The sequence below is a fragment of the Jaculus jaculus genome, chromosome 17, assembly GCF_020740685.1.
Source record: "Jaculus jaculus isolate mJacJac1 chromosome 17, mJacJac1.mat.Y.cur, whole genome shotgun sequence".
Classification (NCBI taxonomy): Eukaryota; Metazoa; Chordata; class Mammalia; order Rodentia; family Dipodidae; genus Jaculus; species Jaculus jaculus.
The window spans coordinates 6,525,419-6,550,247 of NC_059118.1; the positions used below are offsets into that span (position 1 = coordinate 6,525,419).

At 49.1% G+C, this 24,829-nt stretch overlaps 1 protein-coding gene across 1 annotated transcript in view; it reads right to left on the reverse strand.

Annotated features, from left to right (window-relative positions):
* Positions 1-24,829, reverse strand: part of Itga9 (integrin subunit alpha 9) — a 322,030-nt gene that overhangs the window by 62,736 nt on the left and 234,465 nt on the right. Inside the window, exons 20-22 of the mRNA XM_045136949.1 lie at positions 8,157-8,243; positions 6,061-6,140; positions 630-719 (exon numbers count right to left, since the gene is read on the reverse strand). Coding sequence (XP_044992884.1) covers positions 630-719; positions 6,061-6,140; positions 8,157-8,243 — 257 coding nt within the window. The remainder of the gene's footprint in view (positions 1-629; positions 720-6,060; positions 6,141-8,156; positions 8,244-24,829) is intronic.

The window sequence follows — 24,829 nt, forward strand, 5'->3', positions numbered from 1 at the left end:
TTTGGCTTTGCAGACAAATGCCTTAACCACTAAGCCATCCCTCCAGCCCCACTTCCATTCTCCCTTAACTGTTTCATCACTGACCCTCCTTCGGGTCTATGTCTTTCAATACTTTGCTAATCATAGACAAGAACCTGAAAGCCACTGGGATTCTTCAGAGCCACTGGATTGGTGAGCTCTAAGCTCATGCAGAGGCATCGTCTGTCACCTCTCAACCCCGCAACAAAGGTATCACCACACTTCTCAGGCCACCAACCAGGTGGGTACAGGCGGCTAGAGATGGGAGGGGGGCGTGACTCATTGCAGACAGACAGAGAGAGAGAGAGAGAGAGAGAGAGGGAGAATGGGCACGCCAGGACCACCAGCCACTGTAAACAAACTCCAGACACATGCGCCCCCTTGTATATCTGGCTTATGTGGGTCCTGGGGAGTCGAACTTGGGTCCTTTGGCTTTGCAGGCAAGTGCCTTAACAGCTAGGCCATCTCTCCAGCCCCAGACCAAGCTTCTTCCTGCATTTCCAGGCTTGGAGGAGGGAGGCAGCCGGGCCTTGGTTTCCTGACAGGCTACAGGTGCAGACCAGGGAAAGCCCAGCCCTCCACTGGAGGGCGCCCTGTGTCCACCTACTCACCCAGTGATGGCTGTGTCCACTTCGTGCATCAGGGGCACCGTCAACATGAGGGTGTTGTCATGCAGGGCTTCGGAGCGCTCCACGTTTCCGCTGTGTGGAGAAGAGAATGCAGGAACGTTGGCTGGCGCTGTTTATCAAGTAGCAGAGCCACGTGCCCCACACTGGACCCCAGTGTCTCTATCCTGCAGGTTCCACTTATTTGTCCTCATTCTGTTTGTCGCAGAGTCCCTTGGACGGGGCCACAGCACGTGCTCTATTTAGTTGCATCCCACGTACAGAGACGTGGGGACAGAGGCTGGTGAGACACTTCAGGAGGTCAAGTGCTTGCCACACAAGCGTGAGGACCTGAGTTTGATCCCCAGCACTCATGTAGAATGGTGTAAAAGGGGAGCTGGAGAAATGGCTTACTGGTTAAGGCACTTGCCTGCAATGCCTAAGGAGCCAAGTTCAATTCCCCAGTACCAGATGCAAAAGGTGGTACATGAGTCTGGAGTTCATTTGCAGTGGCTAGAGGCCCTGGCGCTCCATGATCTCTCTCTCTCTCTCTCTCTCTCTCTCTCTTTCTCTCTCAAATAAATGAAATAGAAAAAAAAATGGTGTCAGCAAAACAGGAGGTTTGCACCTATGATCCCAGCACGGGAGAGGGTTGGGGTCTCAAAGGCGCTACTCATTGCCCTCCCTCCCCTCTAACCTGGCTATGCTAGGACCGGGGCTACGTCTGGGCTAAGAGGATGGAGGTCTGCCCCTCAAACCCACACCCCTGCACACCACACAAAGCTCCCCTCTCGCAGGGCAGCTCCCCCGCAAAGGGATGGATAGAAAAACCTCCCCAGAGGTCTCTCGCTCTTCCTTCCTGGCCCCAACGCTTTCCAGGCGCATACAAAGCTCTCTTTCTTCCTCTCTTTCTCTATCTCTTTTTCCCCTCACGCATGCCTCCCACTTCCATCTCTCTTGGTTCCTGGGCCCCGCCTACCTGTCTCCTTCCCTCTCCCAGTCACACTGCTGCCCCCGCAATGCACCCTGGCCAATGGGGCTCATTGTGGATGACCTGAACGAGCTGTGCAGCAGCAGCTAGGCCCCGAAACCCAAATCCCGTGCCCTCCGGAATCTGCCCCAGGTTTGCTAACACCCACACAGCAAGCTTCTTGGATCCTATCATCCCCGCTCCCTCCAGCATCTCTTGGCTTTCCCAAAATGTCTCCCCCTCCCAACTCCACTGCCCTGCTCTGAGCTGCTACTAAATAAACTCCATACCCCCAAAGGAATTGTATCAGAGTTTCTGTTCTCATCAACTCTAACAGGGAGGCAGAGACAGGCGGATCCCTGGTGCTTGCTGGCTAGCTAGTCTAGCCCACTTGGTGAGCTCCAGTCCGTAAGAGACTTGTCTCAAAAAGTAAGGTGGAGAGTGATTAAGGAAGACCCCCCCCCACACATCAACCAACACACACAGAGGCTCCCTCACACAAGAACATGCACATACATGCACACCAACAACACACACATGCAAAAAAGAAAGAGAGAGAGAGACGAGAAGGAAGCTAATGTGTCTGGGAGGTGACCCCAGGAAACACCGGCAGGAAGCGGAGAGAAGCTGCTGGAGCCCTGTGGGAGGCAGCTGGGGTCCAGGCCCCCTGGGGTCCTCTGAGAGGCTTAGAACGCGGGCCCTGGCCATCCCAACCGTGGGCACAAGCAGGGTCTTTACTCCCGACGGCCGAGAGCAGCTCTGGGAGCGTGAGAGGACAGGGGGTCTCCCCTGTCACACGGGCGAGTGGGCGCTGACCACAGGCAGCATCAGGAGGGCGGCAGGAGGTGGTGTCGGCTGCCCGGTGAGCGTGCGGGGCGCGGGTGTGGTGGGGCCCCAGCTGGGTGTGCCCCACGAGCAGTGGACCTGTGGGGTCAGGACACTGCAGCCAGGAACGGGGCTTTCTGGCCCTCAGAAGACAGCCACGCCCAGGGCAGCAGCCTTGGTCAACCCAGCCAGGAAAGACACCCTGGGTGTGCTTGTTATAGCCTCTGGCTGTAGTATTGATTTCTCAGGGAAGAAAACAGAGAGAGGAAGTCTTCTGGAAGGGGCGGAGATTAAAGGAGTTGGTGCTACTGAATGGCTCCTGGGTGCCTGGCACTAATGTTGGGAACTCACTTTGACTTTCGCGGTGACCTGGGGTGGGGGGAGGGAGGGAGGAGCTGCTCACATAGGTCACTGGGGGTGGGGGGGCTAGTTTTCCCCTGACTCATTCATCAGGTTTCAATCTGAAGTTTGATGTCTCTTCTCCAGAACCGATGTCCTGGGAAGAGGCATGACGTGGGATTCATATTGCTGAACACAGGGAATGCTTACAGCTGGATACAACACATGCAGTGAATGGCCGATCCGGGCCCAAAGCCAAGTTCAGCCACCGGGGGTAGAACCTAAGAACCTTCAGACCTGGCGAGGCGCGGGTGTGGCTCGCCCTGACTACTCCCCACAGCATAATTTCTGAGTTCCTGCTGGGCTCCAGTCTGTTCTATGCCCCCTCCCTGCACCAAGGCCTTCCTCTCCGACCATTCTATGCCCTCTCTCTGCCCCATGGTCTTCCTCTCCCACAATTCTATGCCCTCTCTCTGCCCCATGGTCTTCCTCTCCCACCAGCAAGAGCTGAATTGCAACAGAACTAAAATAGCCTTCACCTCACATCCCCTCTCCTCTCTCCTGTTTTTCTGAAACAATGGTGCCGCATGACTCTGACCTAACAGGGCCACTGTCACTGCCCCTGGCTCCACATCTGTCTTCCGCACACGGGGTGGATGACATCAGTCTTTTCGCCGCATGGCCAGAGTACATGGCGGCAGGGACAGGTGCCCGCATCACTAGGAACCTCGCCTCGCCTTGTCGAGAGAGAGTTAAAGCCCTGGAATCAGGGCTGCGGGCGGCTCAGAGGTGGCGTCCCTGTGGATACGATGGCATCAAGCTGGCCGAGAACCAGCCCCTCACTTGCCCAGCCTCCTTCCCGGACTCAGTAATCTGGTTCCTGATGGCAGAGCTGTCCCAGGCCCTGTCATTTGTATGGCCACCTGTGGCCGCTGGCAGCTCGGGCCCAACAGTCTCATTTGTCATCAGGTAACAGCTCCAGAAGGAACCAAGCTGCATGGCTCAGACAAAGAGGCCAACATCAAAGGCTCCCCGCCATCCTGCCAGCCCCCCCCCCCCCCCCGGCTCTGGGACAGTTTCCAATGGGCTGCAAAGCCAGGCTGCTGGTTCCAGAGACGAGAGGTCATGAGACGCTGTTTAGTCTCAGCTGATGCCCTCCGAAAGCTACAAGAGGCCTTCAAAGGAGGGCGATGGAAGAAAGGAATGGCTGATATTTCAACTGTGCCTCTCAAGATAAGGAACTTTAATGACCCGCTTGCAGCAGCAGAGTGTTGTGAGGCCACTGGGCCAGTGAGGACAATTGTCACCAACACCTAGAAAGACGTCAGCGCATGAAATATTCCAGCGTTCAAAGATAACGAGGTCTTGACAACCGTGATTCAGGAAGCAACCACAGGTTCTCATATGACCTATGCTGCCAATACAAGGCCTCCTCTGATGTTGGGTAACATTATTATTGAAGTAAGGGAATTCCTTGAGTTTAGTAGGTAATTGACATTTTCTTTAAAATATTTTTATTAACTTATTTGAGAAAGAGAGAGAGAGAGAAAGAAAATAAGAAAGAAAGAAAGAGAGAGAGAGAGAGAGAGAGAATGGGTGCACCAGGGCATCTAGCCACTACAGATGAATTCTAGATGCATGTGCCGCCTTGTGCATCTGGCTTTATGTGGGCACTGGGGAATCAAGCTCAGGTCCTCAGTCTTTGAAGGCAAGCACCTTAGCCACCAAGCCATCTCTTCAGCCCCAGCCTTTCCTTATATGTCCTAAATTTAGTACTGAATCTGGTGAACAGTAGGTACGTAACAGGTGTATATGGAGGATAATGTGTCTAGCATTAAGGGACCAATGACTTTGCTCCTTAGAATTACCAAACCTTTCCAATAGTTTCAATACCCAACCCTCACCCCAAATCTCAGACTCAAATCTCAGAGGTGGGATGGGATTGGATCAGGAATCAGTATTGTGTGTATATGTTCACATGTGTGTGCGCGTTGTGTGTGCATATAGAGGCCTGAAGTTGATGTTAGATTTCTTTCTTGATATCTCTTCCATCTTACTTATTGAGTGTTTTGTTTCAAGTCGCTATCTCCTAAATTTCCAAAGGTCAGCCCAGACCGCAGCTCTCCTCATTCCTGAGGGGGGATGTCACCACCCTCCTATCCCTTTCCCTCTCTGTCCACTCAGCATCTGGGACCATCCTGTTGTCATCACTCGGGCGCTTCGGACAGCTGGCTTGGCGGGACCCCCAGGCTGCAGGTGGCCTTCCCCACTCGTCAATGCAGCGGTATGTCCTTGAGAAGCAGCTGACCCGGCCTGATAACCCACAGAGGCCATCTGTCTGATTTAGGAAACATATGGCCAGCCGGGAACTAACCAGGACTGCGACCTTGGACAGAACCCCGCGTCTGCACTCCGTCTTTCCTCAGTTGTGGAGATATCCCCTCTGACCGGCTCATTCTCAGCCCCCGCCCCACCAACTCCGTCCCAGGTGGTCACTAGGTGCAACGGACAGTCTTGTCACCCTGACTGGATTTCATTGTCCACTCGACTAGATCTAGAGTGACTCAGGAGACACACCTCTGAACATATCTGCGAGGGAATTTCCAGGGAGAATAACTAAGGGTGGCGAAGACCTGCCCCTCAGGGTCCCCCGGCAGCCGAGGTATAAAGAGGCTTGAAGTAAAGACGGTGCAATTCAGCAGGTGCTGTGGGAGCTGCGCAGCCTGAGGTGTGGCAAGCGCCGCCTCACCCTCCTGCTGTGCAGGGTCACCTGCTGCCACACCGCCCCAGCCACGATGCGCTGTATCCCCTGAAACTGTGAGCCAGCACAAGCCTGACCTCCTCCTTTCTTCCTTCCTTTCTCTTTCTCCTTTTCTCTTTCCCTCCGTCCCTCCCTCCCTTCTTTCTTTTTAAGGTTTTCTGATATAGAATCTCGCTGTAACTCACAGGGACCTGGAATTCACTATGTATTCTCAGGGTGGCCTCGAACTCACACTGATCCTCTTACCCCTTCCTCCCGCATGCTGGGATTAAAGGCGTGCGCTACCACACCTGGCTCGAAACCCCTCCTTTCTTAAATTGCTTCTTGTCAGCAACTGGGTCACAACAATGAAGAAGTAACTAATATGCTGCAATATCCCCAAGCATACGGATCCCAGTCGGCGGGCTTGAGTGTTCATCCAAGAGTAACCATTCCTTTCTCCTTGACATCCTGGAACCAGGGAAGCATGCGCCTGGCATGCCCTCTCCTGGTCCCATGAATTCTTAATCTTGGAAAAAAGATGTTTAAGCCCCGCCCCTTACCTCTGAGCAGTGACAATGAACGTGAGAATGTCCTCTTCCCCAGACAGGTGGCTTGTGTCAAAGATGGCGCTGAATTCGTACTAGGGAAAAAGACAGCGGTGTCTGGCACCAGCAAGCACTGGTTCTTAAACTGCGTTTGTTATGCTGTCCTGCAGGTGAAGGCCTCTGGCTCACAGCAGGCTTTATTTATTGATTTGTTTTGGTTGTTTTGAGGTTTTTCTTTTTTGGGGGTATGTGTGTGGATTTTGAGGTAGGGTCTTGCTCTAGCCCAGGCTGGCCTGGAATTCACTATGTAGTCTCAGGCTGGCCTCAAACTTACAACAATCATCCTACCTCAGCCTCCCAAATGCTGGGATTAAAAGCATACACCACCATACCTGGCTTGAGTAGTTATTTTAAAAATATTTTTATTTATTTATTTGAGACAAAGCAAGATGGTAAGGGACACAGACTTGTGATCCTCCTGCCTCAACCTTCTAAGTGCTAGGATTATGGGATGTGCCACTATACCTGGCTTAAAAATTATATTAAAAGAATTGTTGATGTCATTATCAGAGATGGGTATCCAGAATCACTTGTTGTAAAGAAAAGGTAGTCATAAAAGTTTTACAATGAAGGTTTATCAATGTTGATTTGTGACGACATGAAAGTGTCTGAACCTCAGGTTACTCTTTCTTAAAAAGTAAGGTTGGGTTGGACATATGGCTTAGCAGTTAAGGCACTTGACTCTCCAAATCCCACATAAGCCAGATGCACAAAGTGACACAAGTGTGCAAGGTTGTACGTGTGCACAAGACGGCACACGTGTCTGGAGTTCAAATACAGTGGCTAGAGACCCTGGAGTGCCAACTCTCTCTCTCTCTCTCATGAACAATACAAAAAAAGTCAGGTTGTCTAGATGTGGAGTGACAACCCTGGATTACATAGTGAGATGCTATCTAAAAACATAAAAATAGGGCTGGAGAGATGGCTTAGCGGTTAAGCGCTTGCCTGTGAAGCCTAAGGACCCCGGTTCAAGGCTAGGTTCCCCAGGTCCCACGTTAGCCAGATGCACAAGGGGGCGCACGCGTCTGGAGTTCGTTTGCAGAGGCTGGAAGCCCTGGCGCGCCCATTCTCTCTTTCTCCCTCTATCTGTCTTTCTCTCTGTGTCTGTTGCTCTCAATTAAAAATAAATAAATAAAAATTAAAAAAAAATAAAAATAAAAACATAAAAATAAAAATAAGCAAAATAGTGAGATTGGCAAGTGATGTTAAAGATATGTTAGTACTGCTGGGTGCAGTGGCGCACGCCTTTAATCCCAGCACTTGGGAGGTAGAGGTAGAGGGATCTCCGAGACTTCAAGGCCATCCTGGGACTACATAGTGAATTCCAGGTCATCCTGGGCCAGAGCAAGACTCTACTTTGAAAAATCCTCTCAAAAACAAACAAAAAAATTTGGAGAAATAGCTTCTATTTTAAAAGGCAAATCTTTGTCTTCTTTGATTCTAGGTTTGGTTCCTCAAATCAATTTTATAGCCTCCTTTTATCTCCTAACCAGGCACATACTGGAATGCTCCATGAATGTCTGAATATTACAGGTTGAGCTTAGGAAATTTGTCATATTAACAAATACCTAATACATTGCAATATATTTTACTTGTCAAAAATTAAGTGAAATGCAGCTGTTTGATAATTTTGAGGGGTGGGGGGTGGTCTCCAGGTCTCCAGAAATTTTTGAGTGTCTAAGGAAGTGACCGAGTCAGGATTATGTGTCACTATTCCAGATCATATGTTCTGTGTTGTGTTGAGGATTCAAAGTGGTATGGAATGTTCAGGGGGAAAATACTTTTAGAAAGGCAATTTAAATGCCAGTTTATACAGTATAAAGGAGCCAGTCCGTGGTGTCTTCTACACTTGGGGAACATCAAGCAAACTGACAAAACATGTGACCACAGCCTCTCGGGAGGAGGCCACCAGTGACAGACACCCCAGTTACTATGGGGGGGGCAGGGTGTATGGGGGAGGAACCTGGGAGACAGTTCCAGAGTCAGTGACTGACGGGAAGGACCAGGGAGCTCCGGCCAAAGGAAGCACCCCCGCCATTTCTGCCACTTACCTTCGACTTGGACCTCATGAAAGGAAACCCCACACTGCACTTGAGGAAGTCTGACTCCAGCAGCTCACAGGAAATGCCCATATCCTCCTGAAGGAGAAGAGGCACCAGTGAGCGGGGTGGGCTGCACGGAAGACAGGGAGTGGTGAACACGGCTTATCCGGAGCCCCCAATCCAGGCAATGTGGCCACCTGGATCATCTGATTCAAATGTCATGCAGACCCGTCCCAGGGCAATGGTTTTCATGAAGAGAAAGTGGAGAAAAGCTATCTCAGCAAACCGGTCAAACCTTCACAAAGTCACAAGAGTCTGAATTTGGTAAAGACATCACTTAACAACTAGAGAAGTCAAAATGACCTGAGGTGGTAACATTTGAATACGCTACAGAAAACAATGACTTAGACAAAAGAAGTCCAGAGGAGACCTTGAGAAAAAAAACAAAACAAAACAAAACACAATTCGATTCTTTTACAATTATACTAAAAAATAGGGGCATGCCGTGATGGTGGGGGTAGGAGATGTGAAATGATACAGTTGGAAACTCCCGTGCACAAACTGTCCGTCAGCATTCAGTTCCTTCTTTTATTTTAGAAATGAGGTTGGTTATGTTAAAGATGCTAATAAAACCGATAAGCCTCTGCCTGGGACCTGAGATAACTTGGAAAGTCGTAATTATCGTGTTCCAAGTGCTATTAAACATAGGATAAAATAAACCTACTTTCACAAACTTTTGGTTTTCAATGTCCCAATCAAAACTTCTTCAAAACGTTTTGACTATGAGATCTTGGACCCAATTCTGGGATGCTTCACGAAATGGCTGGCCTTTGTCCCAGTCCCATTTTTCCTAGGCTAGCAAGGGCAGCCAACACCATAAAATGCTATCAGGGCTCCTCCCTGGAGATTACAGGTAATCCAGTTTAAATTTCCTAGCAACACACACTAGTCTCGAGATAGGAAGTCATCCATTAACAGTTTTTAAAACAGCATGGTGGAGAGCATTCTTGGTCTGTGCACATTTGAATTCTCAGTGCCTGGTGCTCAGTAGGGCCCCTAACACCGGAGGGGGGGGGGTTCGCATCTTTTAAATAAACAGGCCTTGGTTCACACAGGACTCGAAGTTAGGGACTTGCGCGAGGCAGCTCCTTTGCTGCTCTGCCTGGCATGAGCACTGCTTGCCTTGGCAAAGTCCTGCCTTTTTCCAGACATACCTTGGCTGCCCGAGCCCTGGGAGCGCGGCCGGCAGAGCCAGGCTCCCGCCCTCTCGGTCACAGCGCTGGGTTGTTGGAAGAATCAGATGACGAGGCTAGCTAGAGTGACCCTCGCTGGCCTCTGGGTCCCCCCCCCCATTCACATGAGCATCTGATTTCAGCCTTATCTGACCACCAGTGCGGCGTTCCTTGGAAACAGGGTAACGTGTGGGGCTGTTAGAGGTCGCCGGCAGCCTACGCTCAGTGCCAGGTTGAAATCAAAAGCTTGACTCTCTCCCTTTCCAGCTCCCATGTGGGTGTTTGTCAAACTGAAGAGGACCCCCAAGTCTCCATGACTGGTGCTCCCGTGAGAGCCTTTACCTGGGGAGCTGGTAAGGGAAGTCTCCATGCTGGGTGACTTAAATGACGGAGGGACCAGAGGCGAACAGAGTTCCTCGCAACCTGGCTCAATCAATGACTTGGCAGAAAGAGCGTTTATTTCCCGGGAGAAGCGTCACCAGTCCCGCTCAACGAGGAGTCACTCATCACAAAGCCGACCCGCTCTAAGAGGACCAACCTTTGGGGCAGGGCCCACCAAGTTCCTGCTGGTGAGGCAGTTTGCTTAGGAGTGGGCACACGGTGGCGTGCGTCTCAGACTGTGGGCTCAGACGTCCATGCCCTGCAAATCAACCATCCTTCCCACCAGCCCGGAGCTCATCTCCTGCCAAGGGGTGTCACTTGCATGAGAGGGGCACGACTTCCCTGCCTGGGCTGAGGGGCGCAGGACGGAGTTCCTAGAGGACCTCTGCTCAGTGACGAGCACGCCAGACACCGGTTTCAATCCACTGCCCGAGGACTCCATGTAGAAACCCGCTTTTTAATTTCCGCTTTATGAGGAGGAAACTGGAACACAAAGACATTCTATCACTTGCCTAGGGTTTCCCCGTTGGCAAACGACAGAGCCAGGATTTAAGCGGGCACACCCCTCCCCAAAGCCTGAATCAAAGCAGGCAACAGCCCTGGTGGAAAACTTTCTGGGTGGTTCTGAGGTGGCCCCAAGTTAAGGATCCTGAAAAGCTAGGATGTATTCACCCTCTCTGGTTGGCTGGTTTAAAAAAAAAAAAAAAAGTGCACCTTATCCAAAGAATGTGGAATTCTTTTTGGTTTTCCAAGATGAGGTCTTGTTGTGTAGCCCGGGCTGGGCTTCAGTTCTGAAGTGTGAACTCGATCTTGGGTTGCGCCAGAGTTGCCCACCTTATTTCTCTCTCGAGAACTTCATTTGGTACCATATTCCTGCTTGGCCTGCTTCCCTTCCCAGTTTTATTCCCTAGTTCCCTTGGGAACATTTCCAAGTAAACTACTTTTTTTTTTTTTTCAAAGAAGAGTCTCACTCGAGTTCAGACTGACCTGGAATTCACTATGTAGTCTCAGGGTGGCCTTGAATTCACAGCGATCCTCCTACCTCTGCCTCCCGAGTGCTGGGACTAAAGGCGTGCGCCACCACGCCTGGCTAAACTACTTTTTTTACGATATGTTCTGTCAAGATTTAATTATAAGGAACCTAGCCCAAGATTGTGAGAAACAGACCGTCCTCCTGCCTCTGCTTCCTGGCTATGAAATGGAGTCACATGTGCCACCATAACAGTCCAGCGTAAAATTCCTCTTTTTCTGCTTGGAGAGCTCAATTCTTTTATTATTTATTTATTTGTTTTTAAGGAGAGAGAGAATGGCATGATACCAGGGCCTCTAGCCACTGCAAATGAACTTCAGACACATGTGTCACTTTGTACATCTGGCTTAATGTGGGTACTGGGGAATTGGACCCAGGCTAGTACCTTTGACCATTGAACTACCTCTCCAGCCCCATTCTTTCTATTATTATTTATTAATTTTATTAGAGAGAGAAAGAGGCAGGTAGAGAAATAGAGAAAGAGAGAGAATGGGTGTACCAGGGCCTCTAGTCACTGTAAACCAACTCTAGACACATGTGCCACCTTGTACATCTGGCTTTATGTGGGTTCTGGGGAATTGAACCTAGGCTATCAGGCTTTCCAAGCAAGTACCTTTAACCACTGAGCAATCTCTCCAGCCCCTTCTTTTTTTTTTTTAAATGATCTGTGTGGGGGGAGGGATGGCTTAGTGGTTAAAGCATTTGCCTGCAAAGCCAAAAGACCCCCAGGATTCCCCAGGACCCACATCAGCCAGGTGTACAAGGGGTCACATGTGTCTGGAGTTCGTTTGTAGTGGCTGGAGGCCCTGGTGCAAACTTCTCTCTCTCTCTCTCTCTCTTTCTCTGTCAAATAAATAACTAAAAATAAAATAGTTTTGAAAATGACCTGTGTGTGTGGTGTGCATGGATATATGCATATTTATATGTATGTGTCACTGTGACAGACTACCTATGCTAATCAACTTGAGAGGGGGAGGTTTGTTTTGGCTTGTAGTTTTAGAGGCGTTAATCTACAGTCAGTTGGCCTATTGCTTTTGGACCTATGGTGAGGCGGGACGTCACGTAGGGTCACAGTGTATGGTGGAGAGAGAAAGAAAGAAAGAGAAACAAAGAGTTCTAGGTCCCTTTGAAGGGCAGGCCCACAGCTAACACCCTTACGCTAGATCCCACCTCTAAAAAGCTTCAACCACCTCCCAAAATGTACAACGGACTGGGGACCAAGCCTTTAATGTGTGGGATCTGGGGGGGAACATTCCAGAGCCAAACTGTAGCTACACAGAAAGAAAAGCAATTGTCATAGCATCTGATGAAACCCAGAATCAAATACCAGCTGAAGCCCAAGCTTTAAAAAGAAAAAAAAAAGTCCCATGAGGATCACAAGCGGGCACAGGTACCATCCTAGGGTGTGCAGACTGTGCGCAAACTAATGAAAAGTGGTTGTTGAGAGCCTCGGTTCACAATTAGAACAGCCGGCAGACATCGCTGTAGGAGCGCCAGGCTGAGAAAGACGGACGTAGAAACAGTGAAGACACCATCCAGGCCCACGGGCTTCGCTTCCCAGGGGGCTCCTTGGTTTCAGCGGGCCCCATTAATTAGCTAGTGGTCTGAAATGACCTGTGCGTACAAATAACACATGTTGCTTTGCGTCATTTTAATAGCTAGGTTTCAAATTGTCTCTTACTAGAACTGCTTTTGAAAAATTAATGATTTTTCTCAGTCCTTTGAACAATATGGCCGACGCTCAGGGTCTTAAAATTGAATAAGAAACAGTGGGCTCAAACTAGTTGGCATAGAATACATTTCTGATTACGGTTGTTGGGGTGAGATGAATGGACTGGTTTAGTTATGACTTTCCTAGCTCTGAGCCTGCAGTGATACCTGATTGGTCAATATTTTCTAGGTTTCTGCCGTGTTTTCTTTTTCATTTTTATTTATGAGAGAGGGGGTAGACAGAGAGAGAGAGAGAGAGAGAGAGGGAGAGAGAGAGGGAGAGGGAGGGAGGGAATGGGCGCATCAGGGCCTCTAGCCACTACAAATGAACTCCATATGCATCTGCCCCCTTGTGTATCTGGCTTTACGTGGGTACTGGGGAATTGAACTGGGATCCTTTGGCTTTACCACCAAGTGCCTTCAGTGCTGAGCCACCCCTCCAAACTTCTGTGTTGCGTTTTCTGTTATCTCTGGACAGTTTGGCTCATCTTGCCCCTGCCCTTCTTTTCAGAGTGTCTTCCTATGTCTTGCTTTCCATACTGGTTTCTTGGTCCTGCTTGAGGCCTGGGCTTACCCACACCGCAGCTCTCTCCGCAGGCTGGGGAAGGAGCTGTCTAGGTGGCTCAGCTCCGTCAACACTGTCACAGGTCTCTACTGCATGTGGCTACCCATTCCCCTGTCCCACGTGTTAACAGCTGTGTGTCTTCATGCAAGGATGCTCTTTGGGCTTTCTGGAACCTTCTTTTTTTCTTTTTGTTTAAGATATTTTATTTATTAAGAAAGAGATGATAGAGAGAGAGAGAGAAGAGAGAAGAGAATGGGCATGCCAGGGCCTCTAGGCGTGGCCAATGAACTCCAGACGCCTGTGCCACCTGGAGCTTCTGGCTTTACATGGGTACTGGGGAATCAAACCTGGGTCCTTTGGTTTTGCTGGCAAGCACCTTACGCCCTAAGCCATCTCTCCAGCCCTTGGGAACTTTCTTTACCTGAAAACATGGAGACAGAAGTGCTTGGGAATTCCAAATCCTTTGGGAGTACACTGCATCAAGTTCTTCTGTCATGGAGTGGGGCATCTTGGGGTGTGGACTACAACACAGTCACCCACCTTGTTTCTCCCTGCTGAAGGCTTGATTTGACATCCCATTCCTGCTTGGCCAGCCTCCCTTCCCAGATCTACTCCCTCATTCCCCTGGGAACATTTCCTAGCAAATTACTTTTCTGTGGCATCTTCTGTAGGAACTCAGCCCAAGACAGTGAGAAGCAGACCATCACACGAACTAACTTCCCTCCTCTGTCTTTGCCTCAGCTGTGGACATGGCACCTTGGAGCTGGGCGCCCGGTCATGTACACCTCTCATATGCCACATGTTGTGGGGAGAGAGCTGCATCACGGGGGCCGCCTGTCCCAAGCACGTCTGTATCTCTGAAAACAGAGACGCCACTCATAAAACGTTACGATGCCAGCTAACATGGCTCCTTGGAGTTATGTGACTGCACGTTGATTTCACTTCCCTTAGAGCCTCTTAAACATGGACACACAGAGTTATCGCTCCTGAAGCTCATTTTGCTTGCTTTGGGAGGATGCTTCTAGCAATGTCCACACCAAGCCCCAGGGAATGAGGGTGGGGGTCCTGAGCAGTAGACAAAAACCAAAACAAAACAAAGCAAAAAACCACCTTCCCCTTAAGAGCTTATCCAGAGGGCTAGAGAGATGGCTTAGTGGTTAGGGTGCTTGCATGCAATGCCAAAGGACCCAGGTTCAATTACCCAGGACCCATGTAAGCCAGATGCACAAAGGGGGGGGGTTACATGCATATGGAGTATGTTGCAGCAGTTGGAGGCCCTGGCATGACCATTCTCTCTACCTGCCTATTTCTTTCTCAAATTAATAAATAAAAATAAAATATGTATTTTAAAAAATAATTTTTGTCATTTTTATTTCTTTATTTGAGAGTGACAGAGAGAGAGGGAAAGAGACAGATAGAAAGGGAATGGTCGTGCCAGGGCTTCCAGCCACTACAAACGAACTCCAGATGCGTGTGCCCCCTTGTGCATCTGGCTAACGTGGGTCCTGGGGAATCGAGCCTCAAACTGGGGTCCTTACGCTTCACAGGCAAGAGCTTAACCACTAAGCCATCTCTCTAGCCCAAAATATTTTTAAAATTTTTAAAAGAGTTTATATGGAGGAGCTAGGGCCCTGGAAACCCTAAGTTAATGATTATTCAATGGCTTTTTTTTTTTTTTTCAATCTGACCTGGATTCAAGTCAGCTCTACCATTTACTACATAGTGTCTCTAGTCCTTATTTCCCTGAAACATACTGATGGTAACTCCTTCCCTGAGATCTTGCTGTGTGGACTGCAGGAGTTACCATGTGGCTGCCACTGTGGTTTCCGGGGTTACTACTGGGGGTTTCTTGGCTCGGTCGTCCACTCTGGTAGATGTGTAATGTGTTCAAGGAATCCTTGGAATAAGGCCTTCAACCCGGCTGGGCTGCCTGGAAGCTAAGAGGACCGAGCTAAGTGACCTCTCATCCCAATGGCTGTGAGCACTTTTCCAGGACTCTCCACAGTCCTAACAGGTGAGTAAGTGAGGAGTCGGAGGGCCTCTGAGCACAAGCACTTGCCCAAGACCACACAGCAGCCACTAGGAGAGCAGGAGCTGTCTGACCCCAGAGCACACCCTGTATGCAGCTAGTGCCTGCGTGAGAAGGGCCCTTAACAGACCTGGGGCCAAAGTTTCCTTTGTTTCATGAATGGACCCTACACCACCTGGCGGCATGTCAAAACACAGACACGTGACAGACACTTTACCCAGTGTTTCTGACTCGGTAGGAGGAGCCCGTGGTCACTTGTCTAATGGGGTCCCAGCAGATGCGGCTGCTAGTGGTCAGTGGCCCACACACTACCGGAGGCTCGGAAACACTGGTGGCTTCTTTCCGTTGGGAGGAAGGCCGCTTCCTGGGCTGGGCCTCCAGGGGCCAGGAAAGGGTAGACATCGGCTTGCTGAGTCAGTGAATGTTCTGGTGCCCCTGTGGCTCAGAGCAGGGGGTGCCGGGAAGTCTGCACGGTCTCCTGCCCCTGATGAATGGGAATGGCCACCAGCTATGGACATCCTTCCCCATGTGGCTTCCAAGCTCCCCTTCTCAAAAAATGGGGCTGGAAAATTCACTTCTCACGGTTCCGTGGTCAGGAAGTGTTAAAGAGGAAGTCAAGGGAGGAGGAGGGGATGGGCAGCATTTACAGAGGTCGAGTTGAACATCCTGAATCTGAAAATCTGAAATCTGAAACAGCTCTGCTCCTAAGCGTTTCAAATAAGGGATGCCCGACGCATGCGTTCTTCATGCCCGGCCCGTGTTACGCAATCCTGACACTGCGGGGCGGCCTCTCGGTCTCCACTGCACTCCGCGAAGAAAACGAGGAGTCAGGAAACCGGGCAACTTGCCAAAATGGATATTAACTGCCTGAAACCAGGACTCCAGTCCAAGTTGGATTGGCTCCTCAGCCCCTGCATGTCCTGGCCCTGGCCATTCCCATGGCCATTAAGACAGTGGACATCCTGCCCCAGATCACACTGGGTAGCCACCTTCGGTCTTGGCAATGCAGAGAGAAGCCAGTGGCTTAAGGTAGAGTTTCTGTCAGAAAAGAACTGTTTCCAATGTGGTCTTTGGCATTTTTCCATCAGAAATAAAGAGCTAGAGAGGTGTCCCATCCACCTGGAGGGTCCATGGTGTAGCCCCCGCCAAAGGGAACTGCGGTGTGGCTGCAGGTGGAGCGGGCCAGGAGAACCCTAGTTGGTGACCCATGTGGTGGACGCTAGATCCCACCCGGCAGCTCGCTCATGAAGAAAGCTCAAAAGGCTTTTTATTTTTATTTTATTTTTTAAAAGAAAGTAAGTAATGAGAGTTTTCTTTGGCAGAAGGCTCAGCTTTCCTGCCCTGTTGCATGGCTTCAGGAGAGAAGGCTGAATGGGCCTGCTCCAGCCCAGCTCTAGCTGCCTGGGCTGAGCTTGGACCCCATGCTTATCTGGGGGGACAGCTTGTTTCCTGTCTTCTTACTTTGACTCCCTCCTCCCTCTGTGGATCCATCCACTGCCCTCTGCTACCCCTGGAGTGGGAAGGCAGCCCTTTCATCTGGAACCTTCCAGACGACGGTCTTTCCTCAGCAGGTAATTCTCAGCTTCCTGGAGCTGGGGACATGAGAAAGAATTCTGTTTAAACCTTACACTTCAGTAGCCCTACTAGGTGAGAGGAAAGGTTATATGAACTTTGAGGTAACAAACATTCCCTCTCTCTCTTTTATTTTTTTTTTTTGGTTTTGCGAGGTAGGGTCTCACTCTGGTCCAGGCTGACCTGGAATTAACTCTGTAGTCTCAGGGTGGCCTTGAACTCATGGCAATCCTCCTACCTCTGCCTCCCGAGTTGGGATTAAAGGCGTGCACCACCATGCCCGGCGTCCCTCTCTTATTATCCAGGGATCTTCTGAGTTCCTGTAAGAGGGTTTTGTTTTTTTTTTTTCTCCGAGGTAGGGTCTTACTTTCGCCCAGGCTGACCTGGAATTCACTGTGTAGTCTCAGGGTGGCCTTGAATTCATGATCATCCTCCTACCTCTGCCTCCCAAGTTCGGGGATTAAAAGTGTGCCACCATGCACTTTGCGAGTTTTTTAGGAGACAGAAATTCAGTATCCTGTCACTGGTGAGCCATCATCCTGCCACCTCCACAGCTACTGGTGTGTGAGGAAGACAGTGCAAGGCCTGCACAGCTCTGAGGAGAAAGGTCGGGGTGGAGAGCTCTTCCTTCAGCAGTAATCAGGGCAGGAGCAGCAGGATCCTTCACTTGCTCTCTCCGTGAGATCACAGTCAACTAGCTTGCTCTAAGTCCTGATAGTTTCATTGGTAAGTGAAGACTGACAATGCCATAACAGACATCTGTTTTTTCATTATTATTATTTTATTTTTGAGAGAGACAAAGAGGAAGAGAGGGGGAGGGAGAGAGAGAAAGAGAGAATGGGTGTGCCAGGGCCTTTCAGGCACTGTGAACGAATGCCAGACATGTGTATCCCCTTGTGGCACACGTGTGACATTGCATGCTTGCATCACTGCGTCTGGCTTATGTGGGATCTGAAGATTCGAACATGTGTTCTTAGGCTTCGCAGGCAAGTGCCTTAACTGCTAAGCCATCTGTTTCTATACCTACCACATCACTCTCAATCCACCAATTTCAGGGGACATTCCATCTTATTCCCACCACATCCTGAAAGGGGGACGTGTGAATTCAGGTTTATGTCAATCAATCTAAGGAAACTCCATGAAACTTTTGCTAGGACTTTTGTGAAATGTTCACCATGGCTTGGCAACCATCCTGCTCTCATGAGGGGGAAGCCTGTCTTAAAATGGAGCCAAAACAAGACAAAGAATCTGACAGATGGAGAGAGACATTATGACAACCTTCAAAGGTCTATCCGGAAGGTGTGGTCCAAGTCAACCCTGGGTTTTCAGTTTGCAGAACAATGAGTTCTCTGTTCACTTATGATGGCATGGGATGAGTCTTCAATTGTTTGCTTCGAAAAGAGTTGAAATAGTTGGAACGGTGGCACCCTGTGTGGGTGGACAAAAGAGCTCCCGAATGCCATAGGTGAAGACGTGAAAATCTCAGTGCCAGGGATGCAGTACCTCCTTATGCCTTGCTGGTCAGGGAAGCCCATAAGATTCCTCCAGACGATACAGGATTTTGCCACTGCTTTTAGCTTCCCATCATAACTACAGGTAAGACTCGACTGCTGAAGATACCACATGCTGTGCTTGCAGAACGTAGAGAAATCAAGCTTGATCTGAGCTGTAAACTTCCCCCCACCTTACTAGGTTTCATAGGGTCAGAAGGTGCAGACAGGATTAACTTAGGAGGCAAGACCCACCCCGAATGTGCGCAGTATCATTCCACGGGGTCCTAGCACATTGCACAGCGTCCCAGGTAAGTCATCCATCACCTCTGTAAAGCAGACAGCCAATTCCAGCTTCACAGGTTAACTCACATGTCCCTGGGATGGTACAGGCCCTGGTGCCCCAAACTCCTGTTTCATGACAGTTGCGTTCCTTCCACTGAAGCACAGTGGACAGAGGAAGGGAGGGTCACACGACCCTTGCCCAATGTTACCACAGTTGTTCCTGCCTGCCCTCTCCCAGCTGCAAGTGACCTTGGGAACAAGCTAGATGATACAGGAGGTGGAAGGTTAACTGGAAGTGGGACTCCACCATGCAGCTCCCGTGAGGTGACCATCCAGGACGAGGTGGGACTTTGTGATGATGTAGCTGTCCTTGAGTCACCCACGCTCCTGTGAGCAGCCCCCGACCCGTGTTCTCTAAGTAACCCCAATAAACTCATTGGTTCACCAAAACTGGTTGGGGTGCAACTATACTTTGATCTGTCGTCCGAGCCCTGTCTGGGGTGAATAGACAGTGGGTTCCTGTCTCCCCAGGGGAAACATTCCCTGTGACAGACAGCAAACCAGACTCTGTCACATATGATAGCCACACAGCTCCCTCTCTCATCTCAGACAACAGCTGGATTCCAGCTGACCTGCCAGCCAACCACAGGCACAAGAACAAGGCCAGCCAAGTAGCCGAACCTGGCTCAGAGCCCCAGAAGCTGCCCAGCTGATGTCTAGAGTCAGGAGCAATAATAAAGGGTTTCCGTAGTATGCCAACACACATCAGGGCAGTTTGTTATGTTAATCAATATAAAACTGCCTTGAGGAGGAACAGCAAGTGGCCTTGGGCCCTCTAGCCCCTTCCTTGCACTCAGGAAAGGGTGGCCATGGTCCTGTGGTCACCATGCCCCACCCCCCATGGCCCTCAGCAGAGCCTATGCTGCATGCCCAGAGCAAAAGAAGTCCTGGCTCGTGCCAACCTTCCTCTCAGCTGCAATGTCTACTCCTTCACAGTGCAAGCATCAAGAAGTGGCGTCCATTTCTGTAGGTGAAAACTCTAGAAAGAAGAGAGCCACGGAAGATCTTATTACGCTTTAAGCACTGAGTACTGCACCAGAAAGAAGAGAAGCGGGGCCTGGGGAGACAGACGTGGCGCGTAGACAGTACAGCGAGCCCTGACATCGCCTTGCTTCTGCTTGATCACGATGTCCCCTGCGGGGTGGAGGAATTTGAACCTAGAAAGGCATACTGACTCAGAAGACAGAAGCCAAAAAGTGGCCACCAGACTGTATTTACTGTCCTCAAATCCGCAAAGTACTCGAGGGTACTGCAAATAAAAAGAAATAGAAGAAGACAAACATAACAAAAATCAAAGAAGGTGTTTCATAAAGTCCTTCGAAGAAGTGCTTTTCCTAGTCTGCAGAAGATGAGGTCACTCCCAGAGAGCCCGCCTGGGACAGAAAAGAGCTCGTTGGAAACTTGTTTCTTAACTAAATATTTGTAAATTATTAAAGCACATTAAAAATCTTGAGATACACTGAACTGCGCAAAGAAGATTTTTCTTTTCCTTTTTTTTTTAAACTTGTAATTTGATTATGAGCTGGGTACAGTGGAACAAGCCTATAATTCCAGCACTTAGGAGTTAGAGGCAGGAAGATCAGGCCAGCCTTGATGAGGAATGTAGTAAGTTCAAGGCCAACATGGGCTACATGGGATCTTGTCTCAAAGGAAAACAAAATCAGTGTGAATCAGTCTGTAAACAGAAGGAACTTGTGATGAAGTAAGTCAATTCCTCATTTGTCTTTTTTGAAGCCTGGATCTATCTTCTTTTCTTTCTAATTTTTGTTTAGCTCAAACCTTCTTGAACAATATTGTTTAAATGTTTTAAGTTTTCAGACATTTTTCACATATAAGTTTTCTCTTTCTTTTTAAAAATACTTTTATTTAAGACAGAGAGAGAATGGGTGTACCAAATGAACGCCAGACACATTGGCCACTCTGTACATCATGGGCTTTCAAAGAGCCTGAGTGCCCACTGTGCATCCCCCTAACTCATGGGGCACACATGAAACAGAATGGCTGCTGCGTACCAAATTCCCCCTAATTCACGGGGCACACACAAAAGAGAATGGTCACTATATACCATATACTCCTTAATTCACAGGGCACACATGAAATGGGATGACAACTATTTACTACATGTTATACACCATTTAATTCACAGGGCACACACAAAATAGAATGGTCACTATTTACTATATATTATCTAGTACTTAATTCACAGGGCACATGTGAAATAAAATGGTTAGCACATACGACATGTTATATATCACTTGATTCCCAGGGAACACATGAAATAAAACGGTTACTATATACTCTGGGCCATGTAAAAGAAACTACATTTCCAAAGGCAAACGTAGTACCGCATGCAGAACCCAACTAGAGAGAGGGCGCCGGGAGGGGCGGGACGTTGCTCAGACGCGATGGCGGCCTGCGTGGGGGGAACAGGGCTGCCGGGAGCTGAGCTCCTTTCACACCGAGCCGCGTGCTCAGAGACTGGAGACAGAGGAAACCAGAGGGAATATTCGGAGCCTAATTCGAGTTTCTTAAATAAGCACCCAAATTTCAATATGCCCTTTGGCTTTGTGATTTGACCTGACCATTTCCTTTAGTAGGGATCATCCTCTCTGTGAAATGCAACCTTTTAAGGTCTTGACATGTAGCCTATGACCAGGGTCAGGCTTAAAGCCTGGGTTGACCCATGGTTATTATAAAAATTTTTTTTTAAATGATGTCAATTCTAGTGTCTATGTAAAAACCTCTATTTTCACATAGGGTGTTTTTTTTTTTTTTAATTTTTATTTTTCAAGGGCCTCACTCTAGCTCAGGCTGACCTGAAACTCACTCTGTAGTTCCAGGCTGGCCTCAAACTCACAATGTTCCTCCTACCTCTGCCTCCTGAATGCTGGGATTAAAGGAATGCACCATCATGCCTCTAGGACAGTTTTTTAAAAATACTTTATTTATTTATTTAAGGAGGAGAGAAAGAGAAAGAATGGGTATGCCAGAGCCTCCAGAAACTTCAAAGAAACTTCAAATGAATGTGCCACCTTGTGCACCTGGATTTATGTGGGTCCTGGGGAATAGAACCTGGGTCCTTTGGCTTTATAGCACAAGTGCCTTAACCACGAAGACATCTCTCCAGCCCAAGGACAGTATTTTTAAAAGATTGTTTTTGCTCTTATTTTCTCAGAGCTAACAACTGGACTATAGTTTAAGTGGTATTTTATGCCCGTACCAGTGGCACAAACATTTAGGCAAAACAGAAGTCACCTCTCACTCGATGTCCTCTCTCATCTGTGTGTGGACATCTTACCACGGACCTCCCACAGCAGGCGCCATCTGGCCCCTGCCTAGGGCTTCCATCTGGACGCAGGCCTCTCCTCTCGCCCGCTGTTCCCGCCGCTTCAGCCACACCTTCCTTTCTGTTGGCAGCCTGTGCTCCAGCCAGCCGCAGAACTTTCCCCTGTCCTGAAAACCTCCCATAATGCATGTGGACCTCTTCCTGGCAGTCACGCATCTGCCACCGTCCCAACTCCCAGAGCTGCTCTCTGACCCGTTTCCCCCAGTGCGCTGTAAGAAGGCGGGACGCAGGCTCGATGTCTACTCTGCGCATAAATCTCATGCTAATATACGCTGAACACGTGCCTTACCCTTGCTGTAAAAAAGCATGAACAGATGGACGGACGGACGGACGGACGGAATGCGACCCTGCTCCTGGCCAGGCCAGGCAGAATCTAAGCATACAGCCTCCTTGCTCAGCTCAGTACGCACTACGTACAGGAGTCCTTCCCGTAGACCCGTTTCTGAGCTTCACAGAACAGACCCGATTTTAGTCATTAGATCTCTTCTTAGTAGAAATTGCTTCTGACTTATTTGAGTCAAACAAAATAAATACATGGGCTGTTATGACATGCAACTTGATCATGAAGCAGTGCCCCATTGTCTACTAGGAAACTGGAGCCATTTCACTGCCCAGTGTGCCACCTGCACCTGGCATGTGACTCCTGTATAGAGGTAGAAGCTGGTTTTGTTTTTTTTTTTTTAAATTTCTAACAGTATTTGGACCTGAATTGGGAAAATTTTGACCGAGTCAGGACCAGAACAAGATAGTTCGAACCATGTGACCCACTGAGGATGTCTGAGGCCCTCTCTTACTATTCTCCTCCCTGTCCGCTGCTCAATAGCAGAAGAGGAAACAGGATGACCCGTGATTCTCCACCTCCAGCCCCATCCGAGGCAAAGCTCTTCTGTGTGCTATTCCCTTATTTGAGTTCACCTGGGGACAGATTAACTCCAGAGAGGAAGCTTAAAGGGGAATGAGGCTCTGCCAGCTTCCCAGAGTCCAGTGTGGAGACACAGGGCACCTCAGGATAGCTGACTCCAGGGGAAGCTTGGTAGGGGGCTGGCTCTATGTGCCAATGTTCTCAGTGTACTGAAGAGAGCTTTGTTCAGATAAATCACAGCTGCCCTAGAAATTTCATCAATGCCTCCCGTACACACACACACACACACACACACACACACACACACACACACCGGGCAATGATGTAATGAAAAAGACTAATTCATGAAGCACCCGGCTGTCCAGAGGCCAGAGGGTAACCGCTACAGAGCTGCGTGTCCATCAGACACGGCCCGGGGCCTCTTTATGCAAAGAAGATGTGCCCAAGTCCCCTAGATTTAGCCTGTCCATGCCTGAATGCCAGTGTCCAGTTTTACCAGCTGTGACCTGCTTGGTTTCCTCATCAGGAAAACTGAAACCATAACTGCCTGGTGGTTAAGGTATTTGCCTGTGAAGCCTAAGGACCCAAGTTTGATTTCCCCAGAACCCTGTAAAGCCATGGTGGTGCATGCATCTGGAGTTGTCTGCAGTGTCTAGTGCTATGCCCAGTTCTCAGTGCTCCCAGTGACCACCAAGGAGAACCAAACACACATGCAAAAGCAAAGAGCTTTATTTGGGGCTTAAGCTCAGACCCTTGACTTCACCAGCACAGTGGATCCACACAAGAGCCCTGAGTGGTGGGAGGGCAGGGTTTTTATAGGGATTTGAACAAAGAAGTAGAGGACGGTTACATGATTGGTTGGTTTAAACAGTAACTGTACTTGTATTCTTTTGATTGGCTGGGGCAGAGAGACAGAAGGGACAAGTCTTGGGCATGCCTGGATGTGTGGGCTGACTCAGGTCCTCTGCCTAAGCGGGAATTTGAAATTTAGGCCTGGCCAGGGCCGTGCCTTTCTGAAGCCTGTCATGGCGCCAGTCTGGTTTCCGGGTCTTTCACCTAGAGGCCCCGCCATGTCCACTCTCTCTCTCTCTTTCATAAATAAACGAGTGAAAAAAATTTTGTTTGTTTTTTGAGGTAGGGTCTCACTCTATCCCAGGCTAACCTGGAATTAACTATGTAGTCTCAGGGTGGCCTCGAACTTATGGAGATCCTCCTACCTCTGCCTCCTGAGTGCTGGGATTAAAGGCCACCATGCCCGGCTGAAAAAAAAAATTAAAACGGAAGTGTTGTGCACATAAATTGGCGTTCCATCAGGACTGGCTCCTGTTGCCTGCTGCTGAGGTTGTGCCAGTCACGTGAAAAGGAATGCATGCCTTCCGTTTATTTTTGCAAATGCTAGCAAAAGCCTAACAACACAAACCAACAAAGACCACACAAGAAAGCAAACTGTGGATAAATCTTTTTTATGGCCAGTATACTACATAAAACAACAACACGCTTCAGGAATGATATGCAATGGCCAAGTAGGGAGTGAAACTTTAAAGATATAATTCATCCTGAGAAAAGGTCAAAAGAGAAGCTATATGAACAGCGTAGCACATCAATATTTTAATTATTAGTAGCTCATGCATAAAAAAGACCTACTACTGATCAAGAACTTCACACTAAACTGAATTGGGTTGGGCCTCAGGCAAAATAAACCTTGAAGACCAAATGCTTACAAGGCAGACTTCATGGGGTTGTATTACAATGAGGAGATACGCCAAATAGTCCATTTGAGGAAAAAGAGCATTCTCTCTCTCTCTCTCTCTCTGTCTCTCTCTCTGTCTCTCTCTCTCTCTCTCTCACACACACACACACACACACACACACGCACACACAGAGGTCAAAACATTCTGATTGGTCAGATCAGATTTGGGAAGTTGCTGTAATGAGTCAAGCCTCCTCTTTAAAGGTGGGCCTGGGCTGGAGAGATGTCTCAGTGGTTAAGGCACTTGCCTGGCAGAGCCTGAGGATCCATGTTCGATTCCCTAGTATCCACACAAAACTAGATGCACAAAGTGGTGTGTGCATCTGGAGATCATTTGCAGTGGCTAGAAGCCCTGGTGAGCAGCTCTTTC